Source organism: Brachyhypopomus gauderio, chromosome 13, assembly GCF_052324685.1.
Source record: "Brachyhypopomus gauderio isolate BG-103 chromosome 13, BGAUD_0.2, whole genome shotgun sequence".
NCBI lineage: Eukaryota > Metazoa > Chordata > Actinopteri > Gymnotiformes > Hypopomidae > Brachyhypopomus > Brachyhypopomus gauderio.
The window spans coordinates 21876362-21894791 of NC_135223.1; the positions used below are offsets into that span (position 1 = coordinate 21876362).

General features: G+C 44.9%; 1 protein-coding gene across 10 annotated transcripts in view; it reads right to left on the minus strand.

Annotated features, from left to right (window-relative positions):
• ptprub (protein tyrosine phosphatase receptor type Ub) overlaps window positions 1-18430 on the minus strand; it is a 154097-nt gene that overhangs the window by 55540 nt on the left and 80127 nt on the right. For all 10 annotated transcript variants that reach the window (XM_076971749.1, XM_076971741.1, XM_076971744.1 and 7 more), the window contains exons 3-6: window positions 14900-15171; window positions 7026-7101; window positions 2630-2745; window positions 865-1039 (exon numbers count right to left, since the gene is read on the minus strand). In XM_076971749.1, the coding sequence (XP_076827864.1) occupies window positions 865-1039; window positions 2630-2745; window positions 7026-7101; window positions 14900-15163 (631 nt within the window). In that variant the 5' untranslated portion in view covers window positions 15164-15171. The remainder of the gene's footprint in view (window positions 1-864; window positions 1040-2629; window positions 2746-7025; window positions 7102-14899; window positions 15172-18430) is intronic.

Genomic DNA, 18430 nt, shown 5'->3' on the forward strand with positions numbered 1-18430 from the left:
TCCCAGCCCTTCTACCCATCACTCCAACACAGAACTACGCTAGTGGCGACCCGAGTAGCACTGAGGTAGAAACTCAAAACTCCAAACCACAAGGTAGCGGTGAAGAAGAACGATGTTCCAACACTGAATATCAGTGTAGAACCCTTTTTCCCCCCCATCAGGTCCAAGGCTCTCTGTACTAGTACACATTCAGAACTGAGAAAATGTTCCCCACAAGTTCTCTTCGGCAATAAGAGCTCAGCACTCCAGATACCCCTTCATCTGCAGCACACGAGCTGCACCCACAGCTTTGACTGGTGCGTTCTGCAGTCTGGGGTCTGGGAGAAGAGTTTCTAATAACCCTCAAGTCTAAGAACTGGTTCACAAGCTTAAGAAACAACAACAATAAATGAAACCTTTGATCATTTATAATTACTAATCTGAAATTACATTCAACAGGGCATTTGCGTAAGAGAGTCTCAAAGTACAATATGCTGAACTTCCAAAAATTGGCTTCTGCTACAAAGATCTTTTAGAAAAATATATTTACCCAAAACCTAAAAAGTTGCTTTACTCATATTTGTTTATTCCCTGTCAGTTGTTGAAGGGTCATAATTAAACAAATCTGACAGCAAGTCATGCTCTATAATGTAAATGAAGGTGTCAGAGTAATTAAATATTATGTTTTCATACTGTAGCTGAAGGGCATGGAAATCTATTAATCTACCAGTCACCGTATCAACAAAAAATTTATTTAAATCTTTAAAGATGAATGACAGTATGTAGCAACAATCTATTTATTTATTTGAGTGATTTTTTTTTGTTATGAGTGGAAAAAAACAAACCAAAAAATGAGATCAGCTCAGCTAATGGAAGGTGCCTTACCCTTGACAATGAGCTCAGCAAAGTTGGAGACCCCAGAGCCCCTGGAGGACTGGGTCACACAGCGGTAAAGGTCCTGCTCCGGCCTCTGGACCGCCTCCAGCTGGAAGGACAGGGCGAAGCGATTGCGTCCCAGGTGCTTGGTTGATCCACCAGAGGACACCTCACCATTATGTCTCTGCAGTGGACAGAGGGGACAAGGAAACAGCTTAGAACCCAACCAAAACAAACACACTCAGGTTAGCACTGTCACTTCCAAACCCAGATTAACGTTGAATATCTCATATTAGTCCTAGTCAGCTTACAGACTCAGTGCTTCTCTGTTCTGATAAGTGTAGGGCAAAGCTGAAAAATTACTCACTGGCTATAATAGGAAAATGGAGAAAGAAAGAAAAACCGCAAAATTAAATAGTCCACCAACAAAGTTTCAATGACCCAATAAATTGTCGAGCATATTACCTGACAGGAACAGTTAATGCATGGTAAGACATTGGTAATTATAGGGGAATGGTATGATTATGGTAAGGCTTGACCTGAGTGAACATTTTAAAGGAAATGAGAAAATAGCATTAGTTTTAGATTCAGTCAGGCCTTACTCGGTATCTGGCTGAAAAACCATTTCATGTTCCATGCATGGCAAAACGTCTTGATGCAATTAGGTGGGTTTAAAAAAATATATATTGAGGTAGAAGGCACCAGACAAGAATATGTACTACTTGCAAGATGCATCTGATGGTGAGTAAAATGAAAGGAACCGAGAAATGATGTAAATGTAAAAAAAAAAAAAAACTTTTCCATTTCCAAAAAATGGAATAGCCATGTGGGGCTCGGCGAGATAACAAACACCTCGTAGAAAAACAGCCCCAACAAAAGCAGCCCTGCAATTCACATAATTAAACTGTGGTTCGAGTGTGAAGGGCGGCCTTCCCACATTGTCAACACATTCCACTTTTCCCTCTATAATTGATGAGCAGCTCAGAACGCACACCTCTGTTCAGGAGCGGCTCACCGTGTTTGTTTGTGTTCGGTATTTTTTTTGGCTCTTTCTCTAGCTACAGAGAACCGAGCCCGTAACCTTCCTAAACAAAAATGCTCCAAGATAGGCAGTGTTTATGGTTACAGCGCCTACCAAGGCGAGACACACATCACACAAATGATCTGCAATTAGCAGGCCCTGTGGGCTCAGTACTGGCATTGTTTTAGCCTACAATCACACCAATCATCGAGTTAGCAGCCACGAGGCAGACCAGACAGGGCACACAGGCACACGGTCTACACTAATTACCGCACAAACAACAGACGGAGTCCTTTGTCTGGCAGAAGTCAGTTCGGCTTTCATAATGAGAGCAAAAATATAAACTAGGCTGCAACCGGTACCCTGCCAAGGCAAAGCTAGCGAACAAACAAAACGGCTAAAATAGCAGTGATGACAGGACACTATGGATCTCCCACTGCAGGCTTCAGAGACCTTAAGGATTCGTTGTTGTAGGTGATTGTGTCACCGCAGCAGAATGCACAATGCTTGTCCTTGAGATGTGACAGTCATACATTTGATTTCATATTTTCCACTGTTGCTAGCTCTTTCCTGCTTACGTTGGACATCAAAGGACATTTGGTACAAATAATACAGCATGTTATCTATTTTTATATATTCTATTCTATACTATTCTATTCTATTCTATTCTGGTGACAAAGTGTAGTCCGATGGTGCGTTTAAGGTGAGATTGTTGTGTGCAAGCTAGACTTCCTGTGCTGGCTTTGTGCTCACCTCCAGAAGGAACTTCTCAGCCTCTGAAGCACGTCCTGATGCCACACACTGGAAGGTGGCGTTCTGTCCGGCGTTCACCTCAACGTCCCCCAGGCGAGAGAAGTGTGGCGCTTTATCTAGAGGAGAGCAGAGGGCAGAGCAGAGCTCAGGACATCCTCAGTGGCGGCTACAGTGGTTACACTGCATGACAACCTTTGCCAAACCTTTGGACAGGAAGACCAAAAGAGTGGATACCAAGACTGGCCTTCTGTCCCTCGTCTGATTCAAACAAAGCCCTTTACTTACACAACCTACTACGTTTCTTTTTTTTAGTTCATTAAGTAAGCTCGGAATCGCAATAAATCTTGATATGAACCATTGTGACAGACCTAGAGAAATGGGAGAAAGCATGAAATATTGCCTTTGAAATCAAGCTTCAAAAATTCTTCATGGCTTTCAGCTGAACTCAACAAATTCCATTATAAATGAACCTTTAGACATGGAATTGTGAACATAAATGAACCCAGGTTTGTTCATAGTGGATTTGCTGTACAACTGAAGATTAACGATAACGTAAAGTTTTATTTTGGTTTCAAAACACCATTCCACCGTTCACAGGTGTATATTACAGGTGTATTTACAACACAAGGAGTACCACAACAACATGCAGGGTGACGTGTGACCTTTCGTCTACACTCGCTTTACTTACATGTCCCTAATGGCTTTTCAGAAATCAATTTTACTCTGGCTTATGTTTAGCCTTAAACGCTAAAAGAGAATGTCTTTAATGACTACGTTACAGGATCTGACATGCCTGTGCAGCGTCTCCATCAGTCCGAGAGTTTACACAGGTTATGGGAAGCAGTCAGGAGCCACAGGAGGGACTGGTTTTTACACACCTCTCTGCCCTCGTATTTCAGAATCTACTGCCGCCAGCAACTGCAGCCAGTGGACACAGTCTGGGTGTACGTGCCTGGGAGGTGTGCAGCATCACAGACTGGCCGGTGATGCAGGAGGGAAACAAAAGAAAAGCTGCCCTGTTTATGCACCTCCGTTCACTGGTTGCTGCATCCTGGCAGCAAAAGATGATCTGGCAACCGTGTTTGTACAAACGGGCGGATAACATGGCTGTGGCATTTGGAACTGGTGGGTGGCCCCGATGCCCCGTGGACCCGGTGATCTATTACTCTTTAATTTCCACTTCATGAGCCTTCGTCTGATTGCGTAACGTACACAAAAGCAAAAAGGAGTGGCAGCCTGAATTAAAGAGGAAGACGAGCTGCTCTTCGGCCCCGGCGTCTTAAAGGAGGGCGGACATTAAAGAGGACGGGGCGAACGAGGCTGAAACCACACTCTCTCTCTCTCTTTCGGGAACGTGCTCAATACGTGGCGTGGTCTACTCCGGAAATATGTTTAAATGTGTGTGTTTATGTTCTGCAGGCCCCATTAGCATAATAAACACTACAGTCAGCTGCAGGACGAGGCTCAGGAGGGGCCATCAGAAATGTCACGCCTGCTTTGCACCTTCCCCATGAAACACATGGCCAGATTTCTACACTCCACCACCACCACCACTACCACCACCACCACCTTTTACCCCTCCACTCGCTTCTCATGCCAAATGTTGATTTCCACAGCCTGGCACCATGCCATGCTCAACAATACCCCCAGGTCCTGATGAGTCTTAATTATTTAATGTGCACAGTGGTGCTCAAATGATGCCATCTGCCACCCACAAGAGAAGCAGGGGCGAGGAGATGGCGGGAGCACAGGTGAGACGCATTACCACGGAGAGCTTCTCTGGTGCTCCGGTTGCTTAGAATTGGACTTTATTGTCGCCCAAGATCAGTTTGTCAGCGATGATTAAATATGAATAAATAACAGTGCGGTTTAATGAAGCTATGAAAGCGCTGGGCTGGCCCTGGGAGGCAGTGAGCAGGCTTGTTTACGCCGGACAGCGAACCTCCCTGAAGGGCTACGCATGGAGCTCCTCGCACACAGACTCAGGGGTGAGTCTCCACGGCAGTTTGTACAGTGCATTCATTAAGCAGCTGTAGCGAGATGGTGGCTGTTGCCTTGTTTCTGCAATCCAGCACCCTGCATGAAAACCACAGCACGAGGTTAAAAGCGCAGAACGCCGGCTCTAATTTGAGGGGATTTACATCAGCATCGGGTTAAATGTATTTATGGGTCCTATGTTTCAGGGCAGCAGTGAGGGACTGGAGTTGGTGTGCTGTAGCATCATTAGTGCATAAAGGCACAGGAGGTCCAACACGAGGTCTAGAGCTGTGGCATGTGCATCTGAAGTCCTTCACCATCATCTCTCAACACCAGGACCAAAGAAATATCAGTGCCCGCTAAACAGAGTCTGAAAAAGAAATCGAACCAATCAGAGACTAAATGAAAACATCAAGTCTGTCAAAATAATGTTTTATACTGATCAAATCAATCAGTTAACCTGAATTTCAGTCAGAACAAGACTGAAAGGGAGAAACGTCTCTTGAAAGGCGCAGAAAGTGAAGCAGACCTCAGGTGTGTCTGGATGTCACAGTCATTGACTCCAGAGGATATCCAACTAAGTAATAAATGTGCCAATTTTACTTACTGTAAGATTAAGTTCAGATTACTTTTACTATCCTGTAATGGAGAGATTATGTAAATAAGAGCTGTGATTGCTATTCATATTGAGTAATGCCACTAAATGAATGCAATAGTAAAATAGTAAAAATATCTAATGTATGAAGTAGTCTCATAGGTCTAGTACAACACTAAAAAGAAGTAAATTCTGGACACCAAATCTGTCTTGGCTAAATGAGTACATGAGGGATAAGGGAAAACAGTGTTAATTTAATTTTTCACTAAACTATTCCCTTAAAGCTAACATTCTGCATTCATAGCCAATGTTTCCATTTCAAGTGAAGTGAAGTACACAGCCAAGGCAACAAAAACTGTCACACTGTCTAGTTCTTTACAGCCTCTACTGGGCTTTACCGAAGTAGTGATTCTTTGTCTAATTAACTACTAATGATTATTTGAAGAAAATGACTTGATTGCCCATTAACTTCTCACTACAACCAGAAGGCATGTAAATGAGGGATGTATTATAACCTCTTTTTTGCGTAGTCTATTTCAAGGCCATTGTTAAGTATAAATCCATCAACTCTACTAATAGAGCTGTCCTGCAGCACCGTGGGTGTATTTCTCTACCATGGGACGTTCTGCTGGTGGAGACACGAACAGAGCTCTCGCCACGGCCATACTGCGTCTCTTGGAGATGTTTATGAAGCTACTGTGGCCCGTGTGTAGGGGACACAACACTGTTACCTGCCTGGACACTCGGGGTTTTTTTGTGCTAGCGGTTTGTCTTACAGGCTGTCCACTAGAGGGCAGTGTGGGAGGACGAGATGGAGGATGTGGCGATGGGATTGGCTACTTCCAAAATTGGATGCCCTTTTTAATGTGTGTGTCATTCTCCGGTCCACCACGCAGTCCTCTTTTCCAAGGAGCTGCCCAATAGGGTTTTGAGCCGTGTCTGTGTTAGTAGGTTTTCGGGTAAAACCAATTTGAGTAGTTATTAAATACTTTGGCGCTCAGGGATAAAGGGGTGTTTAATCGCACCTTACGAGTGCTTAATAATATTGATGCATGTGGTGCACATGCAATGAGCTGTCTTAACTATATGGATCAGAGTCTATATGGGTCTTCATTTACTTATTTTGTTGTTGTTTCGTTTGTATTTTGTTGGGGTGGGTGCCTGTTTATTTGAATCTTCTCTTTTGTGACGTTCTAGGACCAGCATGCACTCACAGCCAGGTTCCCACAGGGGAACAGCATGGTGAAAACCTCTTGCTCCTGCAAGGTGGACATCGAGATACACCGTGCAATATACTGAAAGACACCAATGAACCCTACCATGACAATAGGGTGGTGTGTATTGTTTTAATTCTAATTATTTAGATTTGTTACATTAAATGAGATATCAAACCCCCTAACAAAACAGTATGAGATTTTGTATTAGTATTAGAAGGGGCAGTTTTGTGTTAATGAAAGCACTGCATAAAACCCTAACAGAAGACAGTACGAGAAGGCTGGCCTGTACACGCTAACTGTGCTAAGAGGCCATGGGGTGTTGTGGGGTGCAGCGTGGAAAGAAACGTGTTTGTTGACTTAGAAAAGTCTGTGTTCCTTTACTGCTGCCAAACACCCTTGTAGGAGAGTGCAGCTGAAAGCCAGGAGAACTGCAAGAAGGCTTCAGCTTTCTGACGGCATCTGGCGAGGAAGAAGAGTGCATCCCTTCATCTTACAGACATAGTCCAGCTGTGCTCTGCGTGTCTACAACTGCACCTGAGAACAGGACTCTGCAAATCTGCTCCAAGAAGCTCTAAGAATCGCCGACCGTGGTGTCTGGAATACTCACAGCACGGGTAGTTCAGCACCAGGATGTCATCGAGGGCGATGTAGCCCCACCGGTCCACCGTCGCCTCCAGCAAGACCTGAACCGAGAGAAAAGAAGTGCGTGGCAAACTCTTACACTCGTCAGAGATTCGAATCAAACCTACATTAAATCAGCACAGAAGACCTACTGCAGGGGGACAACACTCATTACTTTAGCACTCAAATCAGCCTCCACGTGATTTATTACGATTATTTTGTTAACTATTCATTATTAATTAACTGTTAAATTATTATTGTTACTTTGTTAACCTTCCAGGTAGAATTTGCTAATTGGTGTGGTGTGCGAGGTCATTAATTATAAGCTAGCCAGTAAAAAAAAAAAAAAAAAAACAGCAGACTTTATCTGTGCACTGTACTCAAACCCCAACCCTTCATACAGTGAAGCAGGCAGGAAGAGGAGGAGAAAATAGATGCTGACTTCTTTAAGGGCCCCTAAGGCCAGAGAGAAATAAAGAAATAATGGCTTCATCAGGAGAGCAGGGTCTGCAGTATGACGCATAGTTCTCATTCAGCTCGCGACACACGTGCGTAATGAGTGAAAGAGACACACATCTCCAGGGAGCGGGTCAAGGCACCACGCTATCCAGACCTGCCGCACGAAGGTCGGCCTCTGCAGAGCAATGAAATCAAATCGATAGCGTACATACGACAGCGATGATGAGATGTTATTACAGATGGGGGGGGGGTGTTGTTTCCTCTCTCAGCACTAAACTGTGAGGCTGTCCACGCTCACCATCAGAGTTATTGTTTCTCATAATCCCTGCCACTGAAAAACAATCTTTCTGCTGTTTACTGTCTGGCGCCCGAGCAAAATCTCATGGTCATTTTAGCGCCGTTACTCTGACACCTTCGGCCAGAATGATCTTGAACAGAGAAAACAGAAAAACACGGTTCACAAGATGGTGCAGAATAGAGCGGCGGCGATCCCAACACAGATTGCCCTCGCTGATCATCTGATGCGCTGCAGCTGAATGGGGCCGAGACGGAGAAAGCGCATTCCACACTCCCGTCAGTCTCTATATATGGCACAGGACATCTGGTCCTGTCCTGATTCTCCCCGCACCGGGTCAGACGTGCTCAAGCTGGGCCCAGCAGGAAGCCCAGCTCTCATCATGGATCGGCAGGACCGCGTCCCCCGAGCACGCCCCGATCCGTGCCCGGACCTATCCGGAAACTAGAATTCTGCCTGGGTTTCAGAAAGATGGCAAGAAATGTGAGAAGCAGGGAGAAATGCAAGAGGGAAGGAGGAGGAGGAGGAGGGAGGGAGGAGGAGGGAGGGAGGAGAGAGGGAGGCTGCCAGGTGCCCCCAGCCGGAGAGGCGGCCAGCGCTGGAGCAGACTCGGGAAGCCAGCGTTAATCTCCTGCTGAAGGAAGTGTTGTGCTCCCCGACTGCATCAGAGCCAAACCTGCACACTGATGCAATGTTTTGCTGTGGGAGGAGCCCGTCAACATGCACGGCTTAAACGCAGACGCTGGCAGACGGCGTGAACCACGTAATACGTGTGCACACCTGTGCGCACGGGTATGTGTGCGTTCAGAAGACAAGTAACACAGCTTACACATATGAAGATAAACAATCTGAAAAGACGATCAGAAAAGTTATTTACGCATAATTGAGACAGACGTCCAATCAAGTTGAGGCACTTCATTGGAGCTGGATGGTGAGTCTGTCTTTAACTGCTTCTGACAATACATAATCAGCTTCTAAAGAGAGTGGTGTCTCTCATTTTTTGTTAGACATTTGTTCTGTCTTTTTTCTGCTATTCTTTTACCAGTAATTAGGTTACTGGTAACTGGTAAAGTGTCCTGTCCTTGGCAGAGATTCCTTTGTTTCTGTATAATACATATAAAGTGAATGCCAGGCACATGACAATTAATGATACACACAAGCTCCGAATCCCAACACTGCTTCATGCCTCGTGCACAAAGCTGTGTTTTGAAGCACATTTAGCACTTCTCTCCCCTGCCTGCTTCATTGTTCCGGTAACTCAGCAGTGCCACATGTTCCCTTCTTGTTAGGGAGATTTAAAGTGAGATAATGGATCCTAGAACAATCCCAGATGCTGCCTGACAAAAGCCTCCGAGGTGTAGGAGGTGCAGAGGAGTGGGGGAGAGGGAGGGGGGCAGGTAGACAGAGAGGAGGAGAGTGGTGTGCCGGCCAGGGAAAGGTGCCCAGTGCCAGAAGTGTGCTGAGCCCGTGGTAATGAAGCACCCTGTAGTAGGGCTTACATGGCTGGGGATTAGAGGAAGAATTAGAAGAAGCCTTGCTTAATCACACCAGTGTAAACCGGCCCATCAATTCTAGCCTCCCTCCCAGACACACACACACACACTCTCTCTCTCTCTCTCTCTCTCTCTCTCTCTCTCTCTCTCTCTCTCTCTCTCTCTCTCTCTCTCTCTCGCTCTCTCTCTTTTACAACCTTAGAGAGCAGCACTCATACCACGCAGACACACCAGAAAATAAAGCTGGGGGTTCGAACAGACAGTCAGACAGACGCTCAGACAGACAGTCAGAGGTTGTTTAGACCATATGTGTGAATTACTTCAGCACAGAAGAGAGATGCCGGAGAGAGTGATGAGAGAAGGAGGGAAAAGAAGTACGAGGTGTTACTTCAGGAGAGAAACAGGTGCAAAAAAGAAACTTTTATCTCCAACTGCACTGTCATCCCAAATATATACACATTACAGCATTCAAGGAGGCGAGCAGAGATAGAGAGAGAAGGGAGAGGAAGGAGGATTGGAAGGAGGCAGGTGACGACTACGCCCGATAGTGTCCACACGTTGGGTAGGTGCAACACACAAGACTGGAGGAAGAGCAGCAGATAACTATGATGATGGGGGGGGGGGGGGGGGGGGGGGGGTATCTGGAAGCGTGTTTTGAGCTTGGTTTTCATGTACACAACTCTACAGCATGCAAATCAAGATAAAGTTGTCCACTAGGGTCAAGAAGGTCTGCATTTAGTAACACTGAACTCCAGGATTTGCTGTCACCACCTTGGGTCAATAATCAATAGACTTTATGCTGATTAAGTGGATCAGCTTACCACACGTTTTATTCCTTCATGCAGAAATTCTGACATGGTCTTTATAATCATAAACTCTGCCCACTGAATTAAGATCCCTGTGGTCATGAATGCAGCCTGTTATCTAAGCCAATGGAATGCAAGAAGAAAAACATATTTACCATGACAACCATATTTACCATGACAACCATATTTCCCCACATATTTCAAAGCGCAAGTCGCATTCCGTGCTGTTCGTCGGTATAAACAGGCAAATGTAAAGTTGTGCTAACCTCATAATTACTGAACTAATCATGTGCGGAGGAGAAGTGTCCCAGTGGTTCTACCTTCCCACTGTTTATTTCCGGAGTCTTATTTTCACATTAGTGACACTGTGAAATTTCACATTAGGGTAACACACAATGATTCTGTGGTGTGTTTGTTGCTAACGTTGTTGTAAGCTGCGATTTGTGTTCTTTTAGAAAGGTTGGGTGTAAGACTGCTTAATTAACAAATATTCCAGTGACAGATTTTTCAGTTTTCTCTACAGAATCAGATGTATGTTACATTAGCTATGTAGAACAATCTAGTTAGCTAGTTGTAGAACAATCCAGGCTGTTAGAATAAGGGTAAATAACTGTAGACATCCGTGATGTTTAGGTATGTCCTCTAGCTCATCACTGTGAAGATAAAAGACTTGTTCAAATTACATTACTGACGAATCGTTTCTGTCATTCAGTTTAGTATTTAACATCGGTTTGGTTGTTAGGGATTAATACAGCTGGAGGAGGAATTCTGTGATTTGTGGTTGCTCTTCTGATTAGCTGTATGATCACAAACCCAGGAGACAAGACCGCACATTTTAAATAAGGAACAATGATGCAAAATTATACAACGATGAAGAGTGATGCTTTATCAACAAAATATCAAATTTGAATTCACTTGCTGAATCTCTCAGATAGTATTTCATCCATCTACATTTTAATGTATAAATTAAGGAGGTCTGCTGCAGCGCCTAACTTTATATCCTGCCTTTACAATGTGGTAGACGTATTCACTCCCATCATTAACAGTCATATGCAGAATAAATATGGCCAGAGCAGTGAAAGACATGAGGCACATAAGAAACCGACTCTTTGGCAGTCTTGGCGGGCCTGATAACATCTTTAATATTTGATAACAAGGTTCCTCCTATCTCACACACCTTCACCAATACCAGCAGAAATACAGAGCAGGGCATAGCAGACAAGCAAGATTTCAAATCAAATATTTCAAGCGCTCGAGGTGATTGCACTCTCTCTCTCTCTCTCTTCCACGTTGTCTCTCTCTCTCTTTCACATTCTCTCTCTCTCTCTCTCTCTCTCTCTCTCTCTCTCTCTCTCTCTCTCTCTCTCTCATTTCTCTGTATCTTCTCTTCTCCAATTTCTCACTTGCCCCAACCTGTCGTCTTGATGTTCTCATATGCAGAGATTGGAGGAAATATGACATAAGCTATCACATAAATATGGATGGAAGCCCATCTTATCACCACAGACACTGAGACCTCTCACATCCCACTCCTTAATGCAGCACAGAGTCAAAGGCTTTTCAATCTATGCCAAGATTCATGAGGCCCTGTAGTTGTGTTTAACCATTAACTTACTGCATCAAGATGGAGAGGTTTTGAAGTTATGACTTCGGGGAATAAAAAAATCTTGGGTCTATATATAATTATGCATCCAACACTTTTTAACAAGAAACTTTATGAGAATTTTCTGAAATTAAGCAGAGAGTTAAAAACGTCATTGAAAAAAACATAAATTATGCTGGTGGTAAGAGAAAATAAATACTAAGGAAGTGTTTAGTAACAAGACTATTAGTGCTAGTGTGCTGCCCGTCATGCATTTGGAAGATGCTACCAGTCACCTGTCATCCACATGCCTGCGACATACCAGACATGCCAATCACCAACACGCTTCCTCACACACTTTTACTGAGAGCTTTCTCAGTTTGGGGGGTGTGTTATGGAACCTGCTAAATTCTTTATTCATTCCATATGGTTTTTGTGGTTAGTAAGCTTCATTTTTGCCCTTATCTGTCTCACTTTCACACACACACACACAGACACACACACACACACACACACACACACACACACACACACACACACACACACACACACACGTTCAGGAGCAAAGTGGCTGTAAGGGAGACTAAACCAACGTGTCTCCCTGTCTCTCTCTAATGAGCAGGAAGCTATCAAAGACCAACTAGATTGAGAGACAGAAAGCACAGAGTCATATGCAGAGATCAAGAGGACAAAGAGAGAGGAAAGGAAGAAAGAAAGAAAAAGAAAAGAAGAAAGAAAGAAAAAGAAAAGAAGAAAGAAAAAATGAAAAACTAGAGGCCCACAGTGAGAGCTGGGCTAATTAAGACCATCTAAAGGGTTTTTGCCAAATTAGATTTTTTCTTCCTGCCCGGCCTGCTTACAGCAGTGTTCAATGGATCTCAATAGAGTATTGAAGCTATCCACTGCTACAATGCTGTGCATGAAGCATGATTCTATTCCTTGGAAGTCGTTTTGTCTTCATCTTTGGTGGTAGGCAGAGCATTTTCAAGCAAGAAAAACCTACACAGTAGCACAACCTTTCATTTATATCACATATATGTTTGCTCACCCACAACAATGCCTGCATCTCAACAAAGAACCAGTGAACAAGCACACACAAACACCACCTCACTTACAAAATAACACACACACACACACACACACAAACATGTGTTTCGTCCTTCTCAAAAGACCATTTACATACAAATATATTAAGCAGCATGCACTCACAGAGACTTAAGAAAGTCTGACATTGATCTGCTTAGACAGAAAGAAAAAAAAAACTATTCTACATCAAACACCACTCGCTGGGACTTCATACACCCACTTTTAACCTTATCAGATATACCAGTACAAAGCACATATGTTTTTAAACCCTAACTGAAAAGTGATGGGGATTTTCGGTATCTGTCGTCACATCTTTCATGCCAAGCCGGTGTGCTCTGCAAGCCTTCAGCAGTCACTAGAGGCCTGTAGGTACAGGGAGAGCAAGGCTCTGGCACATGTCTGTCTTACTGGAGCTGCTTGAGGATTTGCAATGAGGAGGTGAGGTAGCTTAGCATCGCATGAGTTTTACAGCCTCTACTGTGGCCTCACTCTCGCAATACTCTAGAAAGCACTCAGTCTGAGCAGAGGCATGCCTGTTTAAATGCAGTGGTGCCTTCCAATCTTTACACCCATTGAGCTCTCTGTAAAACATTTATTTTAAAAGTGCTACACTGCTTTTGACAGGCGAGATAAAAGAACGATCCCTCACTATTGTGTGGGAGTGAAACGCAGGCCCACTCCAGCCCCGGACCCATCCTGCGCTGGTATCCGTCAGCGAGACTGAAGACGAGATCAAACGCACAGGGCTGACGGTATCTTGTATCACAGGCAGCGCTGACCCGCAACCTCACGCGTAGCGGCGTAACGTGCAAACCTCGTTGGCCACACAGTGCGGTTTAGCAACTCACACATTCAGCGTTTTAATGAGGAAGCCCCGAGGAAGAAGGACCAAAGGTCTGCCGATGGAAAAAAGAACCACCCAGCATGCATCACGAGAGGAGAGTCCAATTGGCCACGTGGCAGGCGGGGGCTTTATCTCCTTCTTTTATCTACTAGCTCGTTTGGCCACGTTTGCTGCAGCTGTCAGTCAGCACACGTGGGGGGAGCACATGTCCCTCCGCAGCTGAGTGCTCCTCGCTGGCTCTCTGGGCCTCCCCACCTCTCACCTCCGTGGCTCGGTGAGCGGACTATTATTTACACATGAAGGTCATATCTGTTCAGTGGCATATGGAACTTAATTAAGTGGAGGGGAGGGGGATTGACAGCTCTTGATAAAACACACGCACTACTCAACCTAATTGCTTTCTGACAGCTGCGCGGAGTTTGCAGAAAGGAGAAATTGAATTTATGCACGCCGGCCGGCCACGTCAAGCCTGGCGTGGCCCGCGGGACAGCGCCAGGGTGCCAGTTCATCAGGGCACAGGAGGCAGGACATACGCTGTCAGAGGTGGAGAGTTACTTCCGTAACCAGGCCTTAGCTTAACAGCAGGCCAGGGCTGTGTGGAAAGAGATGGCAGACCCTTTCGTGAATGAGTGAGTGAACTCACGTGAATGAGTGAGTATATGTGTAGGGAGGTCTTATTAAATAAATAGCACAGAAAGGTTATTACATCCACATTCTTGATGTTTGTTTATTCTGTTTGCGCAACACTTGTATAAATTTATGGATTTTAGAACAAATAGCCCGAGAGACAGACGGCTATAGAAAGCAGCACTGTTGATATATCTGCTGGTAAGTGTCATAATTCTTCCCCATGTGTTCAGGTTACCAAATACTTTCTGAATACAAACATCTCTTCAGCACCTTTCGGCAGGACTGGGTCAGTTCATCTGGTACTGCCCAAGCCCAGTAGCATTAACCTACATGCAGGCAGAGATCAATGCTAATTAAACAAAGCCAGGCACATGCTTAATAAAAGTCGCCCAGTCACTGGTGTGCAATGCTTGGACTAACAGCAAGGGTGACATCCTAATAATGAGCGAGCAGAGTAGCTCTCCATGGTCTTCATCACAGCAGGTGTCAGCCAAGCTAGTTTAGAAGGTTTCCACCACTGTTGCCGTATCGATCTCACAACAATGGTAGTGTAGCTCAAAGCTGGTTATCTCTGTTCATTTCAAGGCTCTGCGAATTTAAGTTTTTAATTTCAAGGCCGTGTGGATCAAGCCTGAAGCCAAGACCCTGACCACCTGACCACTCACCTGATACTCGCTGGGCCAGAAGGTGCTGACAGCCAGCTCCACCTGGTGCCACTGCCGCCCCTGGGTGCCCGAGACGTTCCACACGGGGATGCCCAGGGGTCCGCCGTTGACCCGCACGTACACCCGCAGCGTCCCGGGGCTGTGGCCGTCCCGGCTGTACAGGAAGTAGCTGAACTGGACGCAATGCGTGTCGTTCTCGCTGAGAGCCTGCAGCAGCAACTGGGCCCTCTGACCCGCTGCATGCTGGGAAGAGTTCACCATCATGTAGGAGCCTGAAGGAGCAGGAGACAACACGCCATGGTAAGAGAGTCGGTTTGAGCAAACAGCAGCAGTATCGATACTGACGGAATAGAATTGAGGATAGAGTAGAATTGTGTGATCATGTGATCATGATCATGAGTCAATGTGAGCTTTCCATACAAAAACTACAATCCTTCTTAAAAGTCCAATATTTTGATATTCTGAAGAATACCGAAATATTTAAAAAATGATCAGTTCACACACGGTTCACACATCCAATGAAATGGTCTTCACTACACAGTTTGGGGTCTCATTAATAAAACAAAATAGATATAATTTTAGTTTTAACGTAAAGAGCGCAGTGAAGGTTTTCAGAAGAGCACCAATCGTTTTCACTGATCTGTTTTTCACTTTCACACATTGTCTGCTGGTTTCCTACTCCCACTTTCAAGAGGCCTTTTTGTCTGTTTCATTTCTACAGTTTTTTCCCCTTAGATAAGTTCAAGGAAACGACATGTTTGGCTTCTCTCCATCTCTCTCAACACCAAAGAGTTGGGGGAACAAAACACAATATATGGCACAGAACAACTACAGGCTTTCAACCACTAGTAGCCTCCAGGTTTGTAGAAAACAAAAAAAGCTAAATACATTCAAAAAGAAAGCATGATGTACACAAATGCAAACGCACACCTGAGCACACACGCACACAACACAGTGAGTACACAGCAATACAGGCTTTTAAAGATCACTGGCATTTACAAATTACAACTTTTAAAATTACATATGAAAAGAAGAAATACAGCACAAATATGCAAACACAAAATCATGAAGACACACAAAGAGTCCAGTGTACACACGCACACAAACACACACACACACACACACATACACACACATTATTTCTGTTATTTTCTTGGTACTAAGCTTACACATAAACTCAATACTATTCCCAGGGAAAAAGGAAATATAGTTAGGGAGGTGAGCGATGTTGTCTTTCTCCGTCCTTCTCTGAAGCATTGTTGGGTGAATAATGTTCTGCTCCTTCCCAAAAAGACACAAAGTTTGTTTGTTTAACCAGAACATGTTGTTGATAATAGCTAGTCACACATCTGCAGTGGCAAACTTTTACAAAAACGGAGACTTTTGACTGGATAAAAATAGAAAGTAAATAAATAAGTAATAAGCAGAAGCTCACAGAGGTCTCCAGGCAGGACTGTTTTGACATTGAAACACTGCTGAGGCCCTCACTGAAAAAGATACTCATTCCAGGAACATGGAGAATCTTTGGCATGACGAATCAAAGACACCTGTGCTGTAATGTGAGTGTCGTTGTTGGGCCTGCACAGGTTCTGGGAGCAGCGGGAGCAGCGGGGGACTCTCTCCTTCCCACTGTGGTACACACCGCCAACGCCCTTTCATGCTGGATGCATTATAGCAGGCAGAAGGGAAAAACAACAGTCCAAACATCCCTGGAAACCTGTGTCATGATGACCGACGCATTCTCCAAACCCAGATGGAAACTGACTATCCTGAAGAGCAGGCAGGCCCACTCTGGGGCAGGAGGGCTCTGGGGCAGGACCGCTCAGGGGCAGGACCGCTCTGGGGCAGGAGGGCTCTGGGGCAGGACCGCTCTGGGGCAGGACGGGTCTGGGGCAGGACGGGTCTGGGGCAGGACGGGTCTGGGGCAGGACGGGTCTGGGGCAGGAGGGCTCTGGGGCAGGCCCACTCTGGGGCAGGACCACTCTGGGGCAGGAGGGCTCTGGGGCAGGACCACTCTGGAGCAGGACGGCTCTGGGGCAGGACCACTCTGGGGCAGGACGGCTCTGGGGCAGGACCACTCTGGGGCAGGACCACTCTGGGGCAGGACCACTCTGGGGCAGAAGGGCTTTGGGGCAGGAGGGTTCTGGGGCAGGACGGGTCTGGGAGGCAGCAGCCAGCATAGAGCCTGTCAGAATACGCAGTAGCACTCAAAGCCCCTCTGCTGCAGTAGGAGCATGCTAAGACAGGCTGGGCAGCCGGCCTACATCAGGAGCTTCCCCAACGAGTGTGGTGCTCTCCAACCTCTGAGAGGGAGGGCACCTGTTGACGGGAACAGCCCCTCCCACCTGGATGAGTAAACACTGTAGACACAGAGTAAGGAGGGTGTAAACTACTGCAGCTCAAAAAGCGTTGGATTAGTCTTAATGAGGAGACAATCACAAACGAGGTGTAGAGGCATAAAACGAAATCCTGTTTGAGTTTGACTGAATCAAGTCGAGGCACAAAAGTAAAAAATCTAACATCAAAGTAGCAGTGCAGCCTTGCTGTCCATACTGCCATATAGTTGTTGTTGTTGTTGTTGTTGTTAGCAGTTACTGCAGACACTGAACATGATTCTCAAGGTTGACTTTTACGTTCTCTAACAGTTAGCAAAGTGGTTTATGGTTGACTCATTCCAACAAATTTCTGTTTTTTGTCATCTATCAATATGCTCAATAACAAGATATACACTTTATCATGTTTCATCACATGTTACATATTGAAATGTTACACTTCCTCTTTGTAGCAGTGTTAACCCTGATGGTACAGAGCTAATAAGCTGAATCTTCTGTTTGCTGGAAAGCTTTGCTAATGTCGATATGGTCACATACTTCACATTGTATCTTGAATCAAATGGCAGGCCATGGTTACTAGATCAGGAAATAGCATTCCTGGGCAACCTGACTACTACAGAACAGCCTTTCATAAAATGAAACTTCTTGGCACACTCTGTTGAGTTTTGATAAATAACATTTTATATAATATATATATGACTTGACGTGGCACTATAGATTTATGGGCTATCTGAAGAAAAACAGAGTCAAATTATTTCAAGGTTACCCAGACCTTCATGCTCAAATATTTCATAATGTAACATTTCATGTTGTTATCATGAGAAGTAGTATAAATCCATTCCAGATAGACACTGGGGAACTTGTCTGTCCCTCCAGACTAAACACTGGTCACAGAAAACGCAGGTTGAAATACTGACCAAGCCAAAATACAGGATAGCAGGCTGCACCGTAAGCTAAAAGACGCCAATAAGCATGAGAATGATTCATATTTCCTACTACAATGGCTTTATTTCAGTATATCACTGTAATTCTCATTAAAATATCAGCAGGGTTAGAACAGGGTTTAACAAACATGCTGACAAAGGAGGCAATCATCCTCTTTTACTGATAGAAATACAAATGCTTAAGCTTACGCTTCATAAATAGTTCGTCAGTCCATTCATTTGGGATTTATTTGAGTTTGCTGTAAAATAATTTT